The sequence below is a fragment of the Pecten maximus genome, chromosome 2 (genome assembly GCF_902652985.1).
Source record: "Pecten maximus chromosome 2, xPecMax1.1, whole genome shotgun sequence".
Taxonomy (NCBI): Eukaryota; Metazoa; Mollusca; class Bivalvia; order Pectinida; family Pectinidae; genus Pecten; species Pecten maximus.
The window spans coordinates 1,402,205-1,427,085 of record NC_047016.1 but is presented as its reverse complement, the minus strand read 5'-3'; the positions used below and the strand labels follow the sequence as shown (position 1 = coordinate 1,427,085).

Sequence of the window (24,881 nt, the reverse complement as noted above, 5' to 3'; positions counted from 1 at the left end):
TAATAGATGGGCAGGTAAACATAGTAACAGGTGGACAGGTAAACATAGTAACAGGTGGACAGGTAAACATAGTAACAGATGGGCAGGTAAACATAGTAACAGGTGGACAGGTAAACATAGTAACAGGTCTCATCACCTACAATCCACACATACCACAGGTGGGCAGGTAAACATAGTAACAGGTGGACAGGTAAACATAGTAACAGGTGGAAATGTAAACATAGTAACAGGTGGACAGGTAAACATAGTAACAGATGGACAGGTAAACATAGTAACAGGTCTCATCACCTACAACCCACACATACCACAGGTGGGCAGGTAAATATAGTAACAGGTGGACAGGTAAACATAGTAACAGGTGGACAGGTAAACACAGTAACAGATGGACAGGTAAACATAGTAACAGGTAGACAGGTAAACATAGTAACAGGTCTCATCACCTACAACTCACACATACCACAGGTGGACAGGTAAACATAGTAACAGGTGGACAGGTAAACATAGTAACAGGTCTCATCACCTACAATCCACACATACCACAGGTGGACAGGTAAACATAGTAACAGGTGGACAGGTAAATATAGTAACAGGTCTCATCACCTACAATCCACACATACCACAGGTGGGCAGGTAAACATAGTAACAGGTGGAAAGGTAAACATAGTAACAGGTGGACAGGTAAACATAGTAACAGGTGGAAAGGTAAACATAGTAACAGGTGGACAGGTAAATATAGTAACAGGTCTCATCACCTACAACCCACACATACCACAGGTGGAGAGGTAAACATAGTAACAGGTCTCATAACCTACAATCCACACATACCACAGGTGGAGAGGTAAACATAGTAACAGGCCTCATCACCTACAACCCACACATACCACAGGTGGAGAGGTAAACATAGTAACAGGCCTCATCACCTACAATCCACACATACCACAGGTGGAGAGGTAAACATAGTAACAGGTGGACAGGTAAACATAGTAACAGGTGGAAATGTAAACATAGTAACAGGTGGACAGGTAAACATAGTAACAGATGGACAGGTAAACATAGTAACAGGTCTCATCACCTACAATCCACACATACCACAGGTGGGCAGGTAAACATAGTAACAGGTGGACAGGTAAACATAGTAACAGGTGGAAATGTAAACATAGTAACAGGTGGACAGGTAAACATAGTAACAGATGGACAGGTAAACATAGTAACAGGTCTCATCACCTACAACCCACACATACCACAGGTGGGCAGGTAAATATAGTAACAGGTGGACAGGTAAACATAGTAACAGGTGGACAGGTAAACACAGTAACAGATGGACAGGTAAACATAGTAACAGGTAGACAGGTAAACATAGTAACAGGTCTCATCACCTACAACTCACACATACCACAGGTGGACAGGTAAACATAGTAACAGGTGGACAGGTAAACATAGTAACAGGTCTCATCACCTACAATCCACACATACCACAGGTGGACAGGTAAACATAGTAACAGGTGGACAGGTAAATATAGTAACAGGTCTCATCACCTACAATCCACACATACCACAGGTGGGCAGGTAAACATAGTAACAGGTGGAAAGGTAAACATAGTAACAGGTGGACAGGTAAACATAGTAACAGGTGGAAAGGTAAACATAGTAACAGGTGGACAGGTAAATATAGTAACAGGTCTCATCACCTACAACCCACACATACCACAGGTGGAGAGGTAAACATAGTAACAGGTCTCATAACCTACAATCCACACATACCACAGGTGGAGAGGTAAACATAGTAACAGGCCTCATCACCTACAACCCACACATACCACAGGTGGAGAGGTAAACATAGTAACAGGCCTCATCACCTACAATCCACACATACCACAGGTGGAGAGGTAAACATAGTAACAGGTCTCATAACCTACAATCCACACATACCACAGGTGGACAGGTAAACATAGTAACAGGTCTCATCACCTACAATCCACACATGCCACAGGTGGACAGGTAAACATAGTAACAGGTGGACAGGTAAACATAGTAACAGGTCTCATAACCTACAATCCACACATACCACAGGTGGACAGGTAAACATAGTAACAGGTGGACAGGTAAACATAGTAACAGGTCTCATCACCTACAATCCATACATACCACAGGTGGAAAGGTAAACATAGTAACAGGTCTCATCACCTACAATCCACACATACCACAGGTGGAAAGGTAAACATAGTAACAGGTCTCATCACCTACAATCCACACATACCACAGGTGGACAGGTAAACATAGTAACAGGTCTCATCACCTACAATCCACACATACCACAGGTGGAAAGGTAAACATAGTAACAGGTCTCATCACCTACAATCCATACATACCACAGGTGGACAGGTAAACATAGTAACAGGTCTCATCACCTACAATCTACACATACCACAGGTGGACAGGTAAACATAGTAACAGGTGGACAGGTAAACATAGTAACAGATGGACAGGTAAACATAGTAACAGGTTAAGACATATTGTATTCAAAGTTCATTCTTCTGTGATACATTTTGTGAACTGTGCTTGCTGAAAGGTATTTTAAATTACATTAATTCATCAAAATGATCATTATTTGTTTACTGTTTAAAAGGCAAAAAGCTGGACAATTCAGTTCAGCCACTGTTAAAAAGATTTCTTTGTATATCTGAATAAAAGTCACATGCAATTAAAAAGTGACATCTATCTTCTATACAATTAAAATTATTAATCATTTCCACATTTTTCAATACTTATGTCTCATTAACCTATTTTGGTCCATTGTAGTGTCTCCAATGATCAGATCAAAGAAGTTCTTTTCTCTTCTAAATCTTTCAAGGACCTTGGCATCCATCCACATCTGGTAAGTGGAGAAATACTCCAAATAAAATCAGAGGCATGGTGTCTGTATAAGTTTTGATTTAATGAATACAAAAATGTATGTATGGATGTCAGAGTGTCTGTATAAGTTTGGATTTAATGAATATGTATAGAAGTCAGAGTGTTTGTATCAGTTTGGAGTTAATGAATATGTATAGAAGTCAGAATGTCTGTATAAGTTTGGAGTTAATGAATATGTATGGATGTCAGAATATCTGTATAAGTTTGGAGGTGATGAATATGTATGGAAGTCTGAGTGTCTGTATAAGTTTGGAGTTAATGAATATGTATGGATGTCAGGGTGTCTGTATAAGTTTGGAGTTAATGAATATGTATGGATGTCAAAGTTTCTGTATAAGTTTGGAGTTAATGAAGTTAATGAAGTTGTATGGAAGTCAGAGTGTCGGTATAAGTTTGGAGTTGATGAATTGTATGGATGTCAGAATGTCTGTTCAGTAAAAGTTTACAATGTCACTACATGTTGTTTATGATATTTGCAACCTGTTCTGCACGTTACCTCTAGACTCAATCAGGGAGTGACCTTATTACAAGACAATTTTTGTTAATTTTACAGAACAGAGATAGATTTCAGTGGGCTTATTACCAGGTGTTGGCTTATTACTAGGCGTGGGCTTATTTCTAGGTGGGGACTTTTACAATGCACTGACTTATTTTCATGTATATGCTTATTACTATGCACAGGCTTATTACCAGACATTGGCTTATTACTAGATGTGGATTTATTACTAGATGTGGATTTATTACTAGATGTGGATTTATTACTAGATGTGGATTTATTACTAAGCATTGGCTTATTATTAGACACTGGCTTATTACTAGGTTTGGACTTATGACTAAGTGTGGACTTATTATCAGGTGTGGGTTTATTAAGAGATTTGGGCTTATTTCTAGGCACATGCTTCTTACTAGACACATGCTCATTATGACACAGACTTATTGCTGGATAGATAGAGTAATTAGTCTAATTACAATGTTTACTTTAACAGATCAGCACACTCGAGAATAAGATGGGGATCACACAAATGACCAGTGTCCAGCAGAAGTCCATTCCTCACATAATGATTGGTTCTGACACAATGGTCAAATCACAGACAGGCTCAGGTAAGTGAGTTGAATAGAAATTTCCGGTGGTTTGGTGGTTTTTAGATCAAAATCATGGCCATTTCAATCTGCATGAAATTCATAATTTTCTTTCTTGTTACAAAATTACTTAGTAAAACAATTAAGATAACCCTTGACCTACCATCAGAAGCTGTATCTATGTATTTTTTATCTCCAGGGAAAACTTTAGCCTTCGCTGTTCCTATAGTTCAAGCTTTACAAGGATTAACCCCTAAGGTCAGAAGGGATGATGGTCCATATGCACTGATAGTAGTTCCAACTAGAGAGGTAAGGTTCACATTGGAAAGTGTTTAAAAAAATTTCAATTTGTACATAAGGTCAATTTGCGCTATGAATAACATCTTTTAGCCTACAAAGAAAACCATTTATGAAATGAGACAATTATCTTAATGCACTTAAAGAAAATATTTTTATTCCTACACATTAAAACAGAGTGTAGATCAACTATGCAATATGAAAAAGATGATGTTGACATATTTTGACAAACAGTACATGTTTTTTTTTAAGCTGGCTGTACAGTGTCTGAAAACATTTGAGAATATCTTAGCGGTATGTATGTCATCACAATACTGTGCAATACTTACGGACCATGTGTAGAGGTGCATCTAGGTTTTTTCTCTAACATTTTAGTTGCCATAGTAACCACATCAGTATACACAGCTTTTGTGTTAATGGCTTATAGCTCATCAGTCCTTAGATCAATTATATTTAGACTTGGTCAAGTGGTGTAACTTATGAATGCCTTGAATTTGATACACCGGATGTTTCCAGAATTAAGGAAACGTAATGGAGGCTTCTGATTGGTCATAATTGAGATACTGTCCGACTAAGCTGAAAATTGGCATGTAAGAATTTCGAGGGATAGCAAATACAAACATCATTTGGTTGTCACAAATGATGGGTTGTAGAGATATGTGTAAGCCATTGGCTTACAGTTCTGGTTTGCTTTGGACAAGTGCCTACACTCACTGACAGAAATGGTTGTCTAGGTGTATATTGTTTAGTAGTGTCTGGGCCTTTGTAGAGGTCACATCAACAATGTCATGTTTGTTTGTACAAGTTTAATTATCATTGTATTTGTGTAAGTAGACTGTCTCACATTCTTACCGACAATGCAGTTTTAAGGATTTATTTCAATGTTATATTTCCGTGATATTCTTTTGAAATATAAACATGATCAACAAAATCCAACATCAGCATCAGTGTTATTCTTTGTTTTTAAATATTTTTTTTTTAATTACCATCAATGAGAGACATTCTGAATGGTTCCCAGTAACTGAATTGTAATATATAACTTGAGACTTGTCTTTATTTATGTGTTCATCAAATTTTCTGGAATTTCTTTACAGCCATTTAGATGGATAGTGCCAGGATATATCATTGGTGGAGAAAAACGGAAAGCAGAAAAAGCCAGGTATGTGTTTGTGTTAGGATGTATTTCTTGTACAGGAGAGTAGGTAATCCAGGTATGTGTTTGTGTTAGGATGTACGTCTAATACAGGAGAGTAGGTAATCCAGGTATGTGTTTGTGTTAGGATGTACTTCTATAATACAGGAGAGTAGAAAATCCAGGTATGTGTTTGTGTTAGGATGTACGTCTAATACAGGAGAGTAGGTAATCCAGGTATGTGTTTGTGTTAGGATGTATTTCTTGTACAGGAGAGTAGGTAATCCAGGTATGTGTTTGTGTTAGGATGTACGTCTAATACAGGAGAGTAGGTAATCCAGGTATGTGTTTGTGTTAGAATGTACATCTAATACAGGAGAGTAGAAAATCCAGGTATGTGTTTGTGTTAGGATGTACGTCTAATACAGGAGAGTAGGTAATCCAGGTATGTGTTTGTGTTAGGATGTACGTCTAATACAGGAGAGTAGGTAATCCAGGTATGTGTTTGTGTTAGGATGTACGTCTAATACAGGAGAGTAAGTAATCCAGGTATGTGTTTGTGTTAGGATGTACGTCTAATACAGGAGAGTAGGTAATCCAGGTATGTGTTTGTGTTAGTATGTATTTCTTGTACAGGAGAGCAGGAATTCCAGGTATGTGTTTGTGCTATTATGTACTTCTATAATACAGGAGAGTAAGTAATCCAGGTATGTGTTTGTGCTAGGATGTACTTCTATAATACAGGAGAGTAGAAAATCCAGGTATGTGTTTGTGTTAGGATGTACGTCTAATACAGGAGAGTAGGTAATCCAGGTATGTGTTTGTGTTAGGATGTACGTCTAATATAGGAGAGTAGGTAATCCAGGTATGTGTTTGTGTTAGGATGTACGTCTAATACAGGAGAGTAGGTAATCCAGGTATGTGTTTGTGTTAGGATGTACATCTTATACCGGAGAGTAGGTAATCCAGGTATGTGTTTGTGTTAGGATGTACGTCTAATACAGGAGAGCAGGTAATCCAGGTATGTGTTTGTGTTAGGATGTACGTCTAATACAGGAGAGTAGAAAATCCAGGTATGTGTTTGTGTTAGGATGTACGTCTTATACAGGAGAGTAGGTAATCCAGGTATGTGTTTGTGTTAGGATGTACGTCTAATACAGGAGAGCAGGTAATCCAGGTATGTGTTTGTGTTAGGATGTACGTCTAATACAGGAGAGTAGGTAATCCAGGTATGTGTTTGTGTTAGGATGTACGTCTAATACAGGAGAGTAGGTAATCCAGGTATGTGTTTGTGTTAGAATGTACATCTAATACAGGAGAGTAGAAAATCCAGGTATGTGTTTGTGTTAGAATGTACATCTAATACAGGAGAGTAGAAATCCAGGTATGTGTTTGTGTTAGGATGTACGTCTAATACAGGAGAGTAGGTAATCCAGGTATGTGTTTGTGTTAGAATGTACATCTAATACAGGAGAGTAGAAAATCCAGGTATGTGTTTGTGTTAGGATGTACGTCTAATACAGGAGAGTAGGTAATCCAGGTATGTGTTTGTGTTAGTATGTATTTCTTGTACAGGAGAGCAGGAATTTCAGGTATGTGTTTGTGCTAGTATGTACTTCTATAATACAGGAGAGTAGAAAATCCAGGTATGTGTTTGTGTTAGGATGTACGTCTAATACAGGAGAGTAGGTAATCCAGGTATGTGTTTGTGTTAGGATGTACGTCTAATACAGGAGAGCAGGTAATCCAGGTATGTGTTTGTGTTAGGATGTACGTCTAATACAGGAGAGTAGGTAATCCAGGTATGTGTTTGTGTTAGGATGTACGTCTAATACAGGAGAGTAGGTAATCCAGGTATGTGTTTGTGTTAGGATGTACGTCTAATACAGGAGAGTAGGTAATCCAGGTATGTGTTTGTGTTAGGATGTACGTCTAATACAGGAGAGTAGGTAATCCAGGTATGTGTTTGTGTTAGGATGTACGTCTAATACAGGAGAGTAGGTAATCCAGGTATGTGTTTGTGTTAGGATGTACGTCTAATACAGGAGAGTAGGTAATCCAGGTATGTGTTTGTGTTAGGATGTACGTCTAATACAGGAGAGTAGGTAATCCAGGTATGTGTTTGTGTTAGGATGTACGTCTAATACAGGAGAGTAGGTAATCCAGGTATGTGTTTGTGTTAGGATGTACGTCTAATACAGGAGAGTAGGTAATCCAGGTATGTGTTTGTGTTAGGATGTACGTCTAATACAGGAGAGTAGGTAATCCAGGTATGTGTTTGTGTTAGGATGTACGTCTAATACAGGAGAGTAGGTAATCCAGGTATGTGTTTGTGTTAGGATGTACGTCTAATACAGGAGAGTAGGTAATCCAGGTATGTGTTTGTGTTAGGATGTACGTCTAATACAGGAGAGTAGGTAATCCAGGTATGTGTTTGTGTTAGGATGTACGTCTAATACAGGAGAGTAGGTAATCCAGGTATGTGTTTGTGTTAGGATGTACGTCTAATACAGGAGAGTAGGTAATCCAGGTATGTGTTTGTGTTAGGATGTACGTCTAATACAGGAGAGTAGGTAATCCAGGTATGTGTTTGTGTTAGGATGTACGTCTAATACAGGAGAGTAGGTAATCCAGGTATGTGTTTGTGTTAGGATGTACGTCTAATACAGGAGAGTAGGTAATCCAGGTATGTGTTTGTGTTAGGATGTACGTCTAATACAGGAGAGTAGGTAATCCAGGTATGTGTTTGTGTTAGGATGTACGTCTAATACAGGAGAGTAGGTAATCCAGGTATGTGTTTGTGTTAGGATGTACGTCTAATACAGGAGAGTAGGTAATACAGGTATGTGTTTGTGTTAGGATGTACATCTTATACAGGAGAGTAGGTAATCCAGGTATGTGTTTGTGTTAGGATGTACGTCTAATACAGGAGAGTAGGTAATCCAGGTATGTGTTTGTGTTAGGATGTACGTCTAATACAGGAGAGTAGGTAATCCAGGTATGTGTTTGTGTTAGGATGTACGTCTAATACAGGAGAGTAGGTAATACAGGTATGTGTTTGTGTTAGGATGTACGTCTAATACAGGAGAGTAGGTAATCCAGGTATGTGTTTGTGTTGGGATGTACGTCTAATACAGGAGAGTAGGTAATCCAGGTGTGTGTTGTGTTAGGATGTACGTCTAATACAGGAGAGTAGGTAATCCAGGTAGGGAATACAGGCGAGTAGGTAATCCAGGTATGTGTTTGTGTTAGGATGTACGTCTAATACAGGAGAGTAGGTAATCCAGGTATGTGTTTTTGTTGGAGAGTAGAAAAGCATGTGCTTCTGCTTTAGGAATGCATTAAAAGCTAGGAATTAGCTGCAGGATTTACAGAACTGAGAATAATCTGAGTGAAGGAAGTTTGTGTTGTATTACAGATTGAGAAAGGGTATCAATATCTTGGTGTGTACCCCTGGCCGTCTGATCGATCACATAAGGAGTACAGACTGCCTAAGCCTGCGAAGAGTAAAATGGCTAGTTTTAGACGAGGCTGACAGGTAGGTCTGTTTGCACATCGGCTATAATCATTGTATACATTCAGCAGTTGCCTCCCTTATGACAAACATTTGGGACCCAATATTGAAATAGGATAGAAGCCTGAAAACTTGTCTTCTGTACAGAGGAAATTACTTTGACCAAATTTGATATAGAGCATCTTCCGGTGAAGGGGATTCAATTTGATGTAAATGAACGATTTGACCAAGGGATAGAAGAGTGGGGCCCAATCGGGGATGTGATTTTTCTGTGTATTATAGTTTATACTATTAAAACAAAAATGTGTGTTTACCAGGATGCTGGACATGGGATATGAGAAGGATGTAGCCCAGATCATCAACTCCTTGAACATGGCCCGATCAGCTCAAATATCACAGGGACTTGTGAAGTCTGATGTCAGACCAAGGCAGACAGTATTATTATCAGCAACACTATCAGAAGGTAAGTGAAGCTTAAATATCACAGGGATCTGTCACGCCTGGCCTCAAATTGAGGCAGAAGGTATTTTAGATAAAATATCACTGGACCTGTCAAATCTGGCCTCAAATTGAGGCAGAAGGTAGTTTAGATAAAATATCACAGGGACCTGTCAAGTCTGGCCTCAGATTGAAACAGAAGGTAGTTTTAGATAAAATATCACAGGGACCTGTCAAGTCTGACCGCATATCGAAACAGACAGTTTTCCTTACAGTCACACTCAATAAAGTAGATGTTACTCCAAGTCACATGTTAACCTGACTAAACAAAGGTTATAGAGTCCTCAGGAGATATACATTGGTAGCATGTAGGTCTCCATTAAGGCTTTGTTCATCAAAAATGATAAAATATCCATTTCAGAATTAGTACTAGGTTTGTGAGTGTAGATTAGTTATTTATAGATTAACTACGTTTACTAGTTTGGATTAAAATGAGACTAGCTAAAGGTTTGTATATACTTGTGTATTTGTAGGTGTAGATTAAGATGAGACTAGCTAAAGGTTTGTATATACTTGTGTATTTGTAGATTAACTACGTTTACTAGGTTTGGATTAAGATGAGACTAGCTAAAGGTTTGTATATACTTGTGTATTTGTAGGTGTAGAGAGAATGGCAGGAATCTCTCTGATGGATCCTGTCCGAGTGGATCTGTCTCAGTCAAGCAGCACTACAGAGCCTAACCTGACCAAGTCAGGAGATACCTCAGAAACATCGGCAGATAATGCGTCCTTCAGTGTACCTGAGAAGCTTAAACAACATTTCATCATCACTCCCTGTAAACTGAGACTGGTCACATTGGCAGCATTTATTGTACAGAAATGTAAGGTAAGGATCACTCCCTGTAAACTGTGACTGGTCATATTGTACAGAAGTGTAAGGTAAGGATCACTCGCCTGTAAACTGTGACTGGTCACATTGGCAGCATTTATTGTACAGAAGTGTAAGGTAAGGATCACTCCCTGTAAACTGTGACTGGTCACATTGTACAGAAGTGTAAGGTGAAGATCACTCCCTGTAAACTGTGACTGGTCACATTGTACAGAAGTGTAAGGTAAGGATCACTCCCTGTAAACTGTGACTGGTCACATTGTACAGAAGTGTAAGGTGAAGATCACTCCCTGTAAACTGTGACTGGTCACATTGTACAGAAGTGTATGGTATGGACCACTCCCTGTAAACTGTGACTGGTCACATTGTACAGAAGTGTAAGGTGAAGATCACTCCCTGTAAACTGTGACTGGTCACATTGTACAGAAGTGTAAGGTAAGGATCACTCCCTGTAAACTGTGACTGGTCACATTGTACAGAAGTGTATGGTACGGACCACTCCCTGTAAACTGTGACTGGTCACATTGTACAGAAGTGTGTGGTAAGGATCACTCCCTGTAAACTGTGACTGGTCACATTGTACAGAAGTTTAAGGTAAGGATCACTCCCTCTAAACTGTCACTGGTCACATTGTACAGAAGTGTTAGGTAAGGATCACTCCCTGTAAACTGTGACTGGTCACATTGTACAGAAGTGTAAGGTGAGGATCACTCCCTGTAAACTGTGACTGGTCACATTGTACAGAAGTGTAAGGTAAGGATCACTCCCTGTAAACTGTGACTGGTCACATTGTACAGAAGTGTAAGGTGAGGATCTCTCCCTGTAAACTGTGACTGGTCACATTGTACAGAAGTGTATGGTAAGGATCACTCCCTGTAAACTGTGACTGGTCACATTGTACAGAGGTGTAAGGTAAGGATCACTCCCTGTAAACTGTGACTGGTCACATTGTACAGAAGTGTAAGGTAAGGATCACTCCCTGTAAACTGTGACTGGTCACATTGTACAGAAGTGTAAGGTAAGGATCACTCCCTGTAAACTGTGACTGGTCACATTGTACAGAAGTGTAAGGTAAGGATCACTCCCTGTAAACTGTGACTGGTCACATTGTACAGAAGTGTAAGGTAAGGATCACTCACTGTAAACTGTGACTGGTCACATTGTACAGAAGTGTATGGTATGGACCACTCCCTGTAAACTGTGACTGGTCACATTGTACAGAAGTGTAAGGTGAAGATCACTCCCTGTAAACTGTGACTGGTCACATTGTACAGAAGTTTAAGGTAAGGATCACTCACTGTAAACTGTGACTGGTCACATTGTACAGAAGTGTAAGGTGAGGATCACTCCCTGTAAACTGTGACTGGTCACATTGTACAGAAGTGTAAGGAAAGGATCACTCCCTGTAAACTGTGACTGGTCACATTGTACAGAAGTGTAAGGTAAGGATCACTCCCTGTAAACTGTGACTGGTCACATTGTACAGAAGTGTAAAGGAAGGACCACTTTCTGTTGTTGGTATTGCTAAATATATACAATGTATGTTTGTGTTGCTAAATACATACATTGTATGTTTGTATTGTTGGTATTGCTAAATACATACATTGTATGTTTGTGTTGTTGGTATAGATATATACATACATTGTATGTTTGTGTTGTTGGTATAGATATATACATACATTGTATGTTTGTGTTGTTGGTATAGATATATACATACATTGTATGTTTGTGTTGTTGGTATAGATATATACATACATTGTATGTTTGTGTTGTTGGTATTCTTAAATACATACATTGTATGTTTGTGTTGTTGGTATTCTTAAATACATACATTGTTTGTTTGTGTTGTTGGTATAGATATATACATACATTGTATGTTTGTGTTGTTGGTATAGATATATACATACATTGTATGTTTATGTTGTTGGTATAGATATATAGATACATTGTATGTTTGTGTTGTTGGTATAGATAAACACATACATTGTATGTTTGTGTTGTTGGTATAGATATATACATACATTGTATGTTTGTGTTGTTGGTATAGATATATACATACATTGTATGTTTGTGTTATTGGTATAGATATATACATACAGTCAAACTTGTAATAGCGGACACCCTTATATAGCGGACACCTGTCCATAACGGACACTTCCAGGAATCCCCAATGAAAATCACTATATAAATATCATGTATATAGCGGACACCTTCCTAATGCGGACAGCGGACACTTATTTTTGTCCGTAAAGTTGTTTAAAATTCCGTATAACGGACACGTGAAACCATAGCTGTGTTGATATTTGTGTGTAAAACGTTTCTAAATAACAAGCAGAGCCTTAATTACTCAATTCCCCTGGCAGCAATGCTCACTTAGGAAGCCACTTCATCAGTCACTAATTGTCCTGTTACCTGTAAGTTGCTCACCGGTGACAGCTAAGCTTAGCCATTCAACCATAGCCTAGACAACAAGAATGGTCAGGTGGTAATTAAATCATTATCAAGACCAACAAAAGAGGGACAAAGCAATAGTTATGTTTGTCATAATTGTTTTACTTACAAAATCAACCGTACGCAAATCTGACAGCACATGGTTGTCAGCCGCCATTTTCTCACACTCGGAACTCTTCGGAATATGACTACGTAACATATGAAGAACAGCTGAAGAGTTCCGAGTGTCTTTGTATACACTATACTAATTGACTGAACCAGAAAACGGTATTTATTAAATTAAATCCCTACATGGATTTCAGAAAATAGGTCTCAAATAAATGCTGAGGGATTATAATTATCAGAGGAAAATGCTCTTTCATTTATAAAGAGTTAATTTTGTAATAGAAAAGATATTTCAAGCATATTTATTTTCCAAAATATTGAGGATTAATGAAAATTGTTTTACTATGATAAGAATTATCTTTACTTTTTTTACAATGTTGAGTATTGTCTGAATAGATATTCAGTATAGTATGATATTGGGAAGATTTTTTTAGAAACTATAGGCTTAATATAAATTATTAAACATATCAGCTCTAATTTTTGTGTCAGATGAATGATTGAAAATTAATTAATTAAGCATTTATCTTTAATTATTTGTCTTTTATTCATTTGTTTAAGTGTTTAAATATAATAAATCAGGAGACATATAGTGTACTATGAACAGACTTTGGTTTGTTTCTTCCTTTATAAGGGACATAACTCGTTGAACCTCTATATAAAGGACACCTCTCTATAAAGGACACTTTTGCCTTGTCCCTTAGGTGTCCTTTATAGACAGGTTCGACTGTACATTGTATGTTTGTGTTGTTGGTATAGATAAATACATACATTGTATGTTTGTGTTGTTGATATTGCTAAACACATACATTGTATGTTTGTATTGTTGGTATAGATAAATACATACATTGTATGTTTGTGTTGTTGGTATAGATAAATACATACATTGTATGTTTGTGTTGTTGATATTGCTAAACACATACATTGTATGTTTGTGTTATTGTTATTTCTATATTGATCTGTTGTTATTGCCAGGTAAAACAGAAGTCAGGTAAGATGCTGGTATTCCTACCTACCCAGGATTCTGTTGAGTTCCACTACTCAATCTTCCATCATTTCTTTGGGGGAGGTAACTCTGTGCCTGATGTTTTTAGTGACCTTCACCTTGATCTTGGCAATAAGAAAGAGGTGGAAAAGGATGCTTTGGATTTCTTTCGGCTACACGGAGAAATGGCTCAGAAGGTTGGTACCACCATAATTACTGCCAGCTAACATCGCTTTGAGGTTTATTAAAACATCACACAGTTTAAATAGAATTTGTTCTCGTCATAAATATGAGCTACAGATCTTAATTTGCTGTTAGTTTGTATACATAGCTGTGTCATTACTAATTACTATCAAGTCAATGTAAAAATGGTTCAATGGCTATAATTACTTATTCTACATTTGTTTGGCTGTTTTATGTATATTTTAGTTTGATTTATTCTAAAAGGTGTTTGTTATGGCAATGGTAATTGATTACATGCTAATTTGACTGGTATACTCTCACCATCCCATTGGTATAATTACATCACACGAGTTATTGACAGCCGGACAAGTATTACACTAGTTATTGACAACCTGACAAATATCACACTAGTTATTGACAGCCTGACAAATATCACACTAGTTATTGACAGCCTGACAAATATCACACTAGTTATTGACAGCCTGACAAATATCACTCTAGTTATTGACAGCCGGACAAATATCACACTAGTTATTGACAGCCTGACAAATATCACACTAGTTATTGACAGCCTGACAAATATTACACGAGTTATTGACAGTCTGACAAATATCACACTAGTTATTGACAGTCTGACAAATATTACACTGGTTATTGACAGCCGGACAAATATCACACTAGTTATTGACAGACTGACAAATATTACACTAGTTATTGACAGCCTGACAAATATCACACTAGTTATTGACAGCCTGACAAATATTACACTAGTTATTGACAGTCTGACAAATATCACACTAGTTATTGACAGGCTGACAAATATCACACTAGTTATTGACAGCCTGACAAACATCACACTAGTTATTGACAACCTGACAAATATCACACTAGTTATTGACAGCCTGACAAATATTACACTAGTTATTGACAGCCGGACAAATATTACACTAGTTATTGACAGTCTGACAAATATCACACTAGTTATTGACAGCCTGACAAATATTACACTAGTTATTGACAGTCTGACAAATATTACACTAGTTATTGACAACCTGACAAATATTACACGAGTTATTGACAGCCTGACAAATATTACACTAGTTATTGACAGCCTGACAAATATTACACTAGATATTGTCAGCCTGACAAATATCACACTAGTTTTTGACAGCCTGACAAATATTACACTAGTTATTGACAGCCTGACAAATATCACACTAGTTATTGACAGCCTGACAAATATCACACTAGTTATTGACAGTCTGACAAATATCACTCTAGTTATTGACAGCCGGACAAATATCACACTAGTTATTGACAGCCTGACAAATATCACACTAGTTATTGACAGTCTGACAAATATCACACTAGTTATAGACAGTGACAAATATTACATTAGTTATTGACAGCCTGACAAATATCACACTAGTTATTGACAGCCTGACAAATATCACTCTAGTTATTGACAGCCGGACAAATATCACACTAGTTATTGACAGCCTGACAAATATCACACTAGTTATTGACAGCCTGACAAATATTACACGAGTTATTGACAGTCTGACAAATATCACACTAGTTATTGACAGTCTGACAAATATTACATGAGTTATTGACAGTCTGACAAATATCACACTAGTTATTGACAGCCGGACAAATATTACACTAGTTATTGACAGTCTGAAAAATATTACACTAGTTATTGACAACCTGACAAATATCACACGAGTTATTGACAGCCTGACAAATATCACACTAGTTATTGACAGCCTGACAAATATTACACTAGTTATTGACAGCTGGACAAGTATTACACTAGTTATTGACAGCCTGACAAATATCACACTAGTTATTGATAGTCTGACAAATATCACACTAGTTATTGACAGCCTGACAAATATCACACTAGTTATTGACAGCCTGACAAATATCACACTAGTTATTGACAGCCTGACAAATATTACACTAGTTATTGACAGCCTGACAAATATCACTCTAGTTATTGACAGCCGGACAAATATCACACTAGTTATTGACAGCCTGACAAATATTACACTAGTTATTGACAGCTGGACAAATATCACACTAGTTATTGACAGCTGGACAAATATTACACTAGTTATTGACAGCCGGACAAATATCACACTAGTTATTGACAGTCTGACAAGTATTACACTAGTTATTGACAGCCTGACAAATACCACACTAGTTCTTGACAGTCTGACAAATATTACACTAGTTATTGACAGCCTGACAAGTATTACACTAGTTATTGACAGCCTGACAAATACCACACTAGTTATTGACAGTCTGACAAATATTACACTAGTTATTGACAGCCTGACAAATATCACACTAGTTATATATTGACAGCCTGACAAATATCACACTAGTTATTGACAGCCTGACAAATATCACACTAGTTATTGACAGCCTGACAAATATTACACTAGTTATTGACAGCCGGACAAGTATTACACTAGTTATTGACAGCCTGACAAATACCACACTAGTTATTGACAGTCTGACAAGTATCACACTAGTTATTGACAGCCGGACAAATATTACACTAGTTATTGACAGCCTGACAAATATCACACTAGTTATTGACAGTCTGACAAATATCACACTAGTTATTGACAGCCTGACAAATATCACACTAGTTATTGACAGCCTGACAAATACCACACTAGTTATTGACGGCCTTACAAATACCACACTAGTTATTGACAGCTGGACAAGTATTACACTAGTTATTGACAGCCGGACAAATATCGAATTTATCAATACCCTCTTATTGCTGTGCATTAATGACTATTTTCTAGATACCTGTAATAATAAACTATCTGTAATATGAATGGAGGATAAAAAGGTTTAATAGTCTTCCACACAAACTGGTTGTTTATAAGTAGATTACTTTATAATGCTGATATCTAGTTTGTATCTATCAGTATAATTTAATTCTGTACCTTTCTTTTCCAGGATCGAGCAAGTGTATACCAGAAATTTTCAAAGGCAAATTCTGGAATTTTATTTTGCACAGTAAGTAATATTCTACAAACACCCAATTTCTTGGGGAGGATGGCTATGAATGTGCAACTCCAGTATAACTTTTTATTAGGTTACCTGTGACGAAGTGACCTATTCTATCATCTTTTGTCCGTCGTTGTGTGTAATGCGTTGTGCATCGTCTGTCTGTAACCAATTCACATTTTCAATTTCTTCTCAGAAACCCCTGAACCAATTTTAATGAAATGAAACCTTGCTCTGCCAAAGGTCAACAAAAAGTGTGACTTAATTATATGGTTACCACCCTCAGGGGCCCAAGGGGCGGGGCAAAGGGGGTCTAAATGAAATTGACTTAAAATTTTTAAAATCTTCCTGCCAAAATTCAAAATGATCCAAAAATTGCAATTCAGATGTTTTTCATTCATTACTGTGACACACCACACTCTATAATTAGCACATCTGCAGCATGAGTTGCTGGCTGCAATAGTTATGCAAATAGTGTACATTGACCATCAAAGCTCAAGGATACAGTCAATTTATTGTAGGGTTCAGAATTTCTGTTATTTTGAATAAGGCCAATGTTAATATAAGAGTAAAAATGACACTAGTTTCTCTTGTAGGATGTGGCCTGTCGTGGCCTTGACCTCCCACATGTGAGATGGATAGTACAATACACACCTCCAGGTTCAACCAGCGACTATGTTCACAGAATCGGCCGTACAGCCCGTGCTGGCAAGATGGGACACTCCTTGCTCTTTCTCATGCCATCAGAAGTTGAATATGTCCCCCATCTCAACAAAGACAAAATTGGGTAAGTACCCAGTCTACTTATAAAGGTTGTCATACAAAAATTTCTGCATTTTCAGCCTAAATGAATTAAGGAAATATTCTTGAAAGTTAATGTCTATAGTTAGCTTGGAGAATACACAGAACAGGATTACTGTCATTAACTGTTTGTTTTGTTTATTTAGCCTGGAGGAGCTACACATGAAGAAAGTACTGGAGAGTTTACTGAGTGTGGTAACAGACCTACGAGGGGTGGACGACCAGGTTAGTTGATTTTGGGGGAGACTTTACATATTGTTGTAACAGACCTACAAGGTGGGGACGACCAGTAGATTTTGAGGAGAGACTTTACATATTGTCGTAAAGAGATGAGAGTTAACACAGTATGTACAAGTGTGAAAGTGGTGAGTATAGGACACCTTACTAGCTTAGACCAGTGGTAGGATGAGTGGGAATTACTATTCAGCCTAGTGGTAGGATGAGTGGGAATTTCTATTTAGCCTAGTGGTAGGATGATTGGGAATTTCTATTTAGCCTAGTGGTAGGATGAGAGGGAATGTCTATTTAGCCTAGTGGTAGGATGAGTGGGAATGTCTATTTAGCCTAGTGGTAGGATGATATGAGAGAGGGAATGTCTATTTAGCCTAGTGGTAGGATGAGTGGGAATGTCTATTTAGCCTAGTGGTAGGATGAGTGGGAATGTCTATTTAGCCTAGTGGTAGGATGAGTGGGAATTTCTATTTAGCCTAGTGGTAGGATGAGTGGGAATTTCTATTTAGCCTAGTGGTAGGATGAGTGGGAATTACTATTCAGCCTAGTGGTAGGATGAGTGGGAATTTCTATTTAGCCTAGTGGTAGGATGAGTGGGAATTTCTATTTAGCCTAATGGTAGGATGAGTGGGATTTACTATTTAGCCCAGTGGTAGGATGAGTGGGAATTACTTTTCAGCCTAGTGGTAGGATGACTGGGAATTACTATTCAGCCTAGTGGTAGGATGAGTGGGAATTTCTATTCAGCCCATTTGTAGGATGAGTGGGAACTTCTATTCAGCCTAGTGGTAGGATGAGTGGGAATTCCTATTTAGCCTAGTGGTAGGATGAATGGGAATTTCTATTCAGCCTAGTGGTAGGATGAATGGGAATTTCTATTCAGTCTAGTGGTAGGATGAGTGGGAATTTCTATTTAGCCTAGTGGTAGGATGACTGGGAATTTCTATTCAGCCTAGTGGTAGGATGAGTGGGAATTTCTATTTAACCTAGTGGTAGGATGAGTGGGAATTTCTATTTAGACCAGTGGTAGGATGAGTGGGAATTTCTATTCAGCCTAGTGGTAGGATGAGTGGGAATTTCTATTTAGCCTAGTGGTAGGACGAATGGGAATTTCTATTTAGTCTAGTGGTAGGATGAGTGGGAATTTCTGTTTAGCCTAGTGGTCGGATGAGTGGGAATTTCTGTTTAGCCTAGTGGTAGGATGAGTGGGAATTACTATTCAGCCCAGTGGTAGGATGAGTGGGAATTTCTATTCAGCCTAGTGGTAGGATGAGTGGGAATTTCTATTCAGCCTAGTGGTAGGATGAGTGGGAATTTCTATTCAGCCTAGTGGTAGGATGAGTGGGAATTTTATGCAGCCCATAGTGGTAGGATGAGTGGGAATTTCTGTTGAGCCTAGTGGTAGGATGTGTGGGAATTTCTATTCAGCCTAGTGGTAGGGTGAGTGGGAATTTCTATTTAGACCAGTGGTAGGATGACTGGTAATTTCTATTTAGCCTAGTGGTAGGATGAGTGGGAATTACTATTCAGCCTAGTGGTAGGATGAGTGGGAATTACTATTCAGCCTAGTGGTAGGATGAGTGGGAATTTCTGTTGAGCCTAGTGGTAGGATGTGTGGGAATTACTATTCAGTCTAGTGGTAGGATGAGTGGGAATTACTATTCAGCCTAGTGGTAGGATGACTGGGAATTTCTATTCAGCCTAGTGGTAGGATGAGTGGGAATTTCTATTTAGCCTAGTGGTAGGATGAGTGGGAATTTCTATTTAGCCTAGTGGTAGGATGAGTGGGAATTACTATTCAACCTAATGGTAGGATGACAGGGAATTTCTATTTAGCCTAATGGTAGGATGAGTGGGAATTACTATTCAGTCTAGTGGTGAGATTAGAGATCACTAGTTTGTTGTTGTTCCTTCCTTTTACACAATAAAGAAATAACCAGGTTAGGAGATTTTGAGGAATGAGCTGCATGAAGTTATTTACAGAATTCTAATTTTGTATCGTTTAGTATAGTTCAGTATGGTAGGGTATTATAATTATACAGATATTTCATAGTTTGTATGTTTAGTGTTAAATATTGAATTATCAGTAGAACAATACCTTCCTGTTTTCTTATCTCCCTTGACCTTGACTTTCTCCACCAGAGGGAGCTACCGAGGACAAGTGAAGAAGCAGCAACCTACTTTCAGACATGTGTTGAAAACTTCATCAATGGTAACACTCAGATGACAGATTTGGCTGTAAAAGGTATCACAACCGTCCTTTTAAATACTTAGTTAAACATCACTCATTTGTTAATGTAACTTTACAAGGTAAACATCACTCATTTCTTGATGTAACTCTACAAGGTAAACATCACTCATTTCTTGATGTAACTCTACAAGGTAAACATCACTCATTTGTTGATGTAACTCTACAAGGTAAACATCACTCATTTGTTGATGTAACTCTACAAGGTAAACATCACTCATTTGTTGATGTAACTCTACAAGGTAAACATCACTCATTTGTTGATGTAACTCTACAAGGTAAACATCACTCATTTGTTGATGTAACTCTACAAGGTAAACATCACTCATTTGTTGATATAACTTTACAAGGCTTCAAACTTCTGGTTGTTGTTAGGGGTTCTCTCCTTCTCCGACATAAACAATTGATGCAAGATATAAAATGACAACATTTTTTTTAAATCGGAACAAAAGTTATGAAATGGTAATTGGGAATGTGTCCCACATCAGTAGAATTACAGATTAGTTAGAAACATTGATGATGTTACATAATGAGAACCTTCACAAGTCATGCTGCATGTATATATATGCTTTGTATTGTACAATCAGAAGTTAAGACACATCAATGTTTTTAACTTCAGGGTTTCAGTCCTTTGTAAAAGCTTATGCTACCTACCCATCTGAGATGAAGTCTGTATTCCATGTGAAGCACCTTCACCTGGGCCACCTGGCTAAAAGCTTTGGTTTGAGAGAGTCACCGTCACAGATCAAACGCCCGAATGTGAAGGGTCATGGTGATAAAAAGAGACATCAGGATAAGTCAAGGTAGGTTTGATATATACACTGTAGGTGATACTGGTGTTATAGTAATCAAAGTGTCAGGGCCACTCATAGGTGATACTGGTGTTATAGTAATCAAAGTGTCAGGGCCACTCATAGGTGATACTGGTGTTATAGTAATCAAAGTGTCAGGGCCACACATAGGTGATACTGGTGTTATAGTAATCAAAGTGTCAGGGCCACACATAGGTGATACTGGTGTTATAGTAATCAAAGTGTCAGGGCCACACATAGGTGATACTGGTGTTATGGTAATCAAAGTGTCAGGGCCACACATAGGTGATACTGGTGTTATGGTAATCAAAGTGTCAGGGCCACACATAGGTGATACTGGTGTTATAGTAATCAAAGTACCAAGGCCACACATAGGTGATACTGGTGTTATGGTAATCAAAGTACCAAGGCCACTAATAGGTGATACTGGTGTTATAGTAATCAAAGTGTCAGGGCCACTCATAGGTGATACTGGTGTTATAGTAATCAAAGTACCAAGGCCACACATAGGTGATACTGGTGTTATAGTAATCAAAGTGTCAGGGCCACAAATAGGTGATACTGGTGTTATAGTAATCAAAGTACCAAGGCCACTAATAGGTGATACTGGTGTTATAGTAATCAAAGTACCAAGGCCACTCATAGGTGATACTGGTGTTATAGTAATCAAAGTGTCAGGGCCACACATAGGTGATACTGGTGTTATAGTAATCAAAGTGTCAGGGCCACTCATAGGTGATACTGGTGTTATAGTAATCAAAGTGTCAGGGCCACTCATAGGTGATACTGGTGTTATGGTAATCAAAGTACCAAGGCCACACATAGGTGATACTGGTGTTATAGTAATCAAAGTGTCAGGGCCACACATAGGTGATACTGGTGTTATAGTAATCAAAGTGTCAGGGCCACTCATAGGTGATACTGGTGTTATAGTAATCAAAGTGTCAGGGCCACACATAGGTGATACTGGTGTTATAGTAATCAAAGTGTCAGGGCCACACATAGGTGATACTGGTGTTATAGTAATCAAAGTGTCAGGGCCACTCATAGGTGATACTGGTGTTATAGTAATCAAAGTGCCAAGGCCACTCATAGGTGATACTGGTGTTATGGTAATCAAAGTGTCAGGGCCACTCATAGGTGATACTGGTGTTATGGTAATCAAAGTGCCAAGGCCACACATAGGTGATACTGGTGTTATAGTAATCAAAGTGTCAGGGCCACACATAGGTGATACTGGTGTTATAGTAATCAAAGTGTCAGAGCCACTCATAGGTGATACTGGTGTTATAGTAATCAAAGTGTCAGGGCCACTCATAGGTGATACTGGTGTTATAGTAATCAAAGTGTCAGGGCCACTCATAGGTGATACTGGTGTTATAGTAATCAAAGTGTCAGGGCCACACATAGGTGATACTGGTGTTATAGTAATCAAAGTGTCAGGGCCACACATAGGTGATACTGGTGTTATAGTAATCAAAGTGTCAGGGCCACACATAGGTGATACTGGTGTTATGGTAATCAAAGTGCCAAGGCCACACATAGGTGATACTGGTGTTATAGTAATCAAAGTGTCAGGGCCACTCATAGGTGATACTGGTGTTATAGTAATCAAAGTGTCAGGGCCACTCATAGGTGATACTGGTGTTATAGTAATCAAAGTGCCAAGGCCACTCATAGGTGATACTGGTGTTATAGTAATCAAAGTGTCAGGGCCACACATAGGTGATACTGGTGTTATAGTAATCAAAGTGTCAGGGCCACACATAGGTGATACTGGTGTTATGGTAATCAAAGTGCCAAGGCCACTCATAGGTGATACTGGTGTTATAGTAATCAAAGTGCCAAGGCCACTCATAGGTGATACTGGTGTTATAGTAATCAAAGTGTCAGGGCCACACATAGGTGATACTGGTGTTATAGTAATCAAAGTGTCAGGGCCACACATAGGTGATACTGGTGTTATAGTAATCAAAGTGTCAGGGCCACTCATAGGTGATACTGGTGTTATGGTAATCAAAGTGTCAGGGCCACTCATAGGTGATACTGGTGTTATAGTAATCAAAGTACCAAGGCCACTCATAGGTGATACTGGTGTTATAGTAATCAAAGTGTCAGGGCCACTCATAGGTGATACTGGTGTTATAGTAATCAAAGTGTCAGGGCCACTCATAGGTGATACTGGTGTTATAGTAATCAAAGTGTCAGGGCCACTCATAGGTGATACTGGTGTTATAGTAATCAAAGTGTCAGGGCCACACATAGGTGATACTGGTGTTATAGTAATCAAAGTGTCAGGGCCACACATAGGTGATACTGGTGTTATAGTAATCAAAGTGCCAAGGCCACTCATAGGTGATACTGGTGTTATGGTAATCAAAGTGTCAGGGCCGCACATAGGTGATACTGGTGTTATAGTAATCAAAGTGTCAGGGCCACACATAGGTGATACTGGTGTTATAGTAATCAAAGTGCCAAGGCCACTCATAGGTGATACTGGTGTTATGGTAATCAAAGTGTCAGGGCCGCACATAGGTGATACTGGTGTTATGGTAATCAAAGTGTCAGGGCCACACATAGGTGATACTGGTGTTATGGTAATCAAAGTACCAAGGCCACACATAGGTGATACTGGTGTTATAGTAATCAAAGTGTCAGGGCCACTCATAGGTGATACTGGTGTTATAGTAATCAAAGTGTCAGGGCCACTCATAGGTGATACTGGTGTTATAGTAATCAAAGTGTCAGGGCCACACATAGGTGATACTGGTGTTATGGTAATCAAAGTGTCCAAGGCCACTCATAGGTGATACTGGTGTTATGGTAATCAAAGTGTCAGGGCCACACATAGGTGATACTGGTGTTATAGTAATCAAAGTACCAAGGCCACACATAGGTGATACTGGTGTTATAGTAATCAAAGTGTCAGGGCCACACATAGGTGATACTGGTGTTATAGTAATCAAAGTGTCAGGGCCACTCATAGGTGATACTGGTGTTATAGTAATCAAAGTGTCAGGGCCACTCATAGGTGATACTGGTGTTATAGTAATCAAAGTGCCAAGGCCACTCATAGGTGATACTGGTGTTATAGTAATCAAAGTATCAGGGCCACTCATAGGTGATACTGGTGTTATGGTAATCAAAGTGCCAAGGCCACTCATAGGTGATACTGGTGTTATGGTAATCAAAGTGTCAGGGCCACTCATAGGTGATACTGGTGTTATAGTAATCAAAGTGCCAAGGCCACTCATAGGTGATACTGGTGTTATAGTAATCAAAGTGCCAAGGCCACTCATAGGTGATACTGGTGTTATAGTAATCAAAGTGTCAGGGCCACACATAGGTGATACTGGTGTTATAGTAATCAAAGTGTCAGGGCCACTCATAGGTGATACTGGTGTTATAGTAATCAAAGTGTCAGGGCCACTCATAGGTGATACTGGTGTTATAGTAATCAAAGTGTCAGGGCCACACATAGGTGATACTGGTGTTATAGTAATCAAAGTGTCAGGGCCACTCATAGGTGATACTGGTGTTATAGTAATCAAAGTGTCAAGGCCACACATAGGTGATACTGGTGTTATAGTAATCAAAGTGCCAAGGCCACTCATAGGTGATACTGGTGTTATAGTAATCAAAGTGTCAGGGCCACTCATAGGTGATACTGGTGTTATGGTAATCAAAGTGCCAAGGCCACTCATAGGTGATACTGGTGTTATAGTAATCAAAGTGTCAAGGCCACTCATAGGTGATACTGGTGTTATAGTAA

General features: G+C 38.5%; 1 protein-coding gene across 1 annotated transcript in view; it reads left to right on the top strand.

The window, feature by feature from the left end:
• The window catches only part of LOC117340374 (probable ATP-dependent RNA helicase DDX31), a 36,835-nt gene that overhangs the window by 3,761 nt on the left and 8,193 nt on the right, over positions 1-24,881 (top strand). The window contains exons 3-16 of the mRNA XM_033902137.1: positions 2,800-2,875; positions 3,900-4,014; positions 4,193-4,302; positions 4,543-4,584; positions 5,385-5,449; positions 8,841-8,960; positions 9,254-9,399; positions 10,034-10,260; positions 13,792-13,998; positions 16,967-17,026; positions 17,614-17,804; positions 17,965-18,043; positions 20,192-20,294; positions 20,917-21,100. Coding sequence (XP_033758028.1) covers positions 2,800-2,875; positions 3,900-4,014; positions 4,193-4,302; positions 4,543-4,584; positions 5,385-5,449; positions 8,841-8,960; positions 9,254-9,399; positions 10,034-10,260; positions 13,792-13,998; positions 16,967-17,026; positions 17,614-17,804; positions 17,965-18,043; positions 20,192-20,294; positions 20,917-21,100 — 1,725 coding nt within the window. The remainder of the gene's footprint in view (positions 1-2,799; positions 2,876-3,899; positions 4,015-4,192; positions 4,303-4,542; positions 4,585-5,384; positions 5,450-8,840; positions 8,961-9,253; positions 9,400-10,033; positions 10,261-13,791; positions 13,999-16,966; positions 17,027-17,613; positions 17,805-17,964; positions 18,044-20,191; positions 20,295-20,916; positions 21,101-24,881) is intronic.